At 57.0% G+C, this 2,500-nt stretch overlaps 1 protein-coding gene across 1 annotated transcript in view; it reads right to left on the bottom strand.

The window, feature by feature from the left end:
• The window catches only part of EAH_00030480 (endonuclease/exonuclease/phosphatase domain-containing protein, putative), a gene marked incomplete at both ends in the record, with an annotated part of 7,043 nt that overhangs the window by 820 nt on the left and 3,723 nt on the right, over positions 1-2,500 (bottom strand). Inside the window, 2 exons of the mRNA XM_013396142.1 lie at positions 1-412; positions 743-2,398. The exon at positions 1-412 is cut by the window's left edge and continues 250 nt beyond it. Of these exons, the coding sequence (XP_013251596.1) occupies positions 1-412; positions 743-2,398 (2,068 nt within the window). The remainder of the gene's footprint in view (positions 413-742; positions 2,399-2,500) is intronic.

The following is a 2,500-nucleotide window of genomic DNA, read 5'->3' as shown; positions in this document are numbered from 1 at the left end:
TTGCAGCAGAATGCTGCTGCTGCTGCTGCTGCTGCTGCTGCTGCTGTGTTGCTGCTGCTGTTGCTGCAGCACTGGCCCCCGGCCCCACCACCCCCCCAACAACAGCAGCAGCAGCAGCAGCTGCTGCTGCTGCTGCTGCAGGGGAGGGATTGCTGCTGCGCTGCTGCTGCTGGGGTGTATATACAGCCTTTGCGAAGTCAGGAAACTCTACTCCTGCTGCATCTACAGCAGCAAACTTCCGCAATAAAAAGAACGTCGCGCAGCCGTCCATAGTATAGCGAGGAGCGCCGACCCTGCTGCTGCTGCTGCCCCATGCATAAACCCTTTCTTTCTTTTGTTTATAAAACCCTGCATATCCTAATAAACGTAAACGAGGCAAAAAGAAATCCTCGTAATGCTCACGCTCCACCTCCTGCACGCAAACCCTAAACCCTAAACCCTAAACCCTAAACAAACCCTAAACCCTAAACCCTAAACCCTAAACCCTAAACCCTAAAACCTAAACCCTAAACCCTAAACCCTAAACCCTAAACCCTAAACCCTAAACCCTAAACCCTAAACACTAAACCCTAAACCCTAAACCCTAAACCCTGACCTGGAGACAGAGTATATCTGGTTTATATGTGAGTATTTCTTTTAATATTTTTTTTCTTCGGTAGCCCCAGGCCAAGACGAAGCTGCTGCAGTGAGGGAAGGCAGCACTTGTGCAGTACAACTCTGCTAATATGTTCCAGTTCATTACCCTCAACTTGCTGCTGCTGCTGCTGCTGCTGCTGCTGCTGCTGGTGCTCGTGCTGCTGGTGCTGCTGGTGCTGGTGGTGGGTTTGATGCTGCTGCTGCTGCTGTTGTTGTAGATCCCACCGGAAGCACCAGATGCTGCTGCTGCTGCTGCTGCTGCTGCAGTTTGAAGCGGTGATATTTGCTGCTGCAGTTCTCTGCTGCTGCTGGCCCCCCACCCGCCGGTGCCTCCGTCTGCTGCTGCTGCAGCTGTTCCTGCTGCTGTTGCTGCTGCTGCTGCACTCATTCTCTTGTTGTTTGCGTCAAAGACAAATCCTCCGCCTAAACCCTCAACTCCGTCTGCTGTACAGGGGGCCCCCCAACCCCCTCCTACCTGTCCACTGTGCTGTTCAATGGGGGCCCCCAGTGGGGCCCCCTGTGGGGCCCCACTTTGGGGGCCCCCTTGGGGGCCCCCTGTTATATACCCACCTCTTGGGGGGCCCCCCCCAAAGCCCCTCAGACCCAGTAGAGAGGGCCCCTCTACCCCTCCTTCAAACCCTAACGTACCGCCTGAAGCCTGGGGGCCCCCACCCCCATCTAACAATACCCCTTCATAAAACCCCTGAGGGGGGCCCCCATGGGGGGCCCCCAAGGAGGCCCCTAAGGGGGCCCCCAACGGGGCCCCCACAGAGGACCCCACAGAGGCCCCTAAGGGGCCCCCCAATGAGACCCCCAAGGGGTGCCCCTGTGAGGTCCCCAACGGGGCCCCCTGGGGGGCCCCTAAGGGGGCCCCCTGCGAGGCCCCTAAGGGGGCCCCCAGGGGGCCCCCCTGGGGGCCCCCACGAGGGATAAAGGGTAGTAAAGAGTTTTGGGGGGCCCCCTGGGGGGCCCCCAGGGTTGGGTATTGTATTTGAGTTTGTTTGTTAGGGTTTGTTAGTTTGAGGGTTTGAGGGTTTGTGTTAAGTTGCCTCGGGATGACAGGTTTTGTGTTTTGTTGAAACCCTGAAGAGAGGATCCGGCTTAAAGTCTCAGTTAATGAAGGGCAACGCATAGTAGCACCCTGCTGCTGCTGCTGCTGCTGCTGTTGCTGCTGCTGCTGCTGCTGCTGCTGTAGCTGGTGCAGCAGTAGCTGCTGTTGCTGCTGCATGTGCAGCTCCTGTTGCTGCTGGAAGTGCTGTTGTTGCTGCTGTTGTTGCTGTTGGAGCAGCTGCTGCTGTTGCTGCTGTTGCTGCTGCTGCAGGTGCATTGACTGCTGCTGCAGCAGCTGCTGTTGCAGCAACTGTTGCTGCAGCAAGTGGTGCTGCTGCTGTATCTGTTGCTGTGGCAAGTGGAGTTGCTGGAATTGTTGCTGTTGGATGAGTTGCTGCTGCAGTTGCTGCTGCTGTTGCTGCTGCAGCAACAGCAACTGCTGCTGCTGCTGCTGCTGCGGTGCAGCAATAGATAAGAAGCGCCTTGCTGCTGGTGGTTTGACTTCAGGCAAGCAGAAAGATGTCTTAAGCTGCACTAGGGGGGCTGCTTGCTGCTGCTGATCCACCCACTGCCACGCCGCTTGCTGCAGCAGCAGCTGCTGCTGCTGCTGCTGGTCTTGCTGCTGGTCTTGCTGCTGGTCTTGCTGCTGCTGCAGCTGCTGTTGCAGCTGCTGCAGCAGACGGGTAGGCAGCAGAGCAGCTTGAAAGAGAAGCTGACAAGCAACATCATTCTTTGTTGGGGTGTAGCTCTTATTATAACTCACAGCTACAAACTCCTCTGTAGCTGCTGCTGCTGCTGGTGCTGCTGGTGCTGC

The sequence above is a fragment of the Eimeria acervulina genome, genomic scaffold, assembly GCF_000499425.1.
Source record: "Eimeria acervulina Houghton genomic scaffold, Eah_scaff281, whole genome shotgun sequence".
NCBI lineage: Eukaryota > Apicomplexa > Conoidasida > Eucoccidiorida > Eimeriidae > Eimeria > Eimeria acervulina.
The sequence above is the reverse complement of the archived record's forward strand: the minus strand, read 5'-3'. Positions and strand labels throughout refer to the sequence as shown.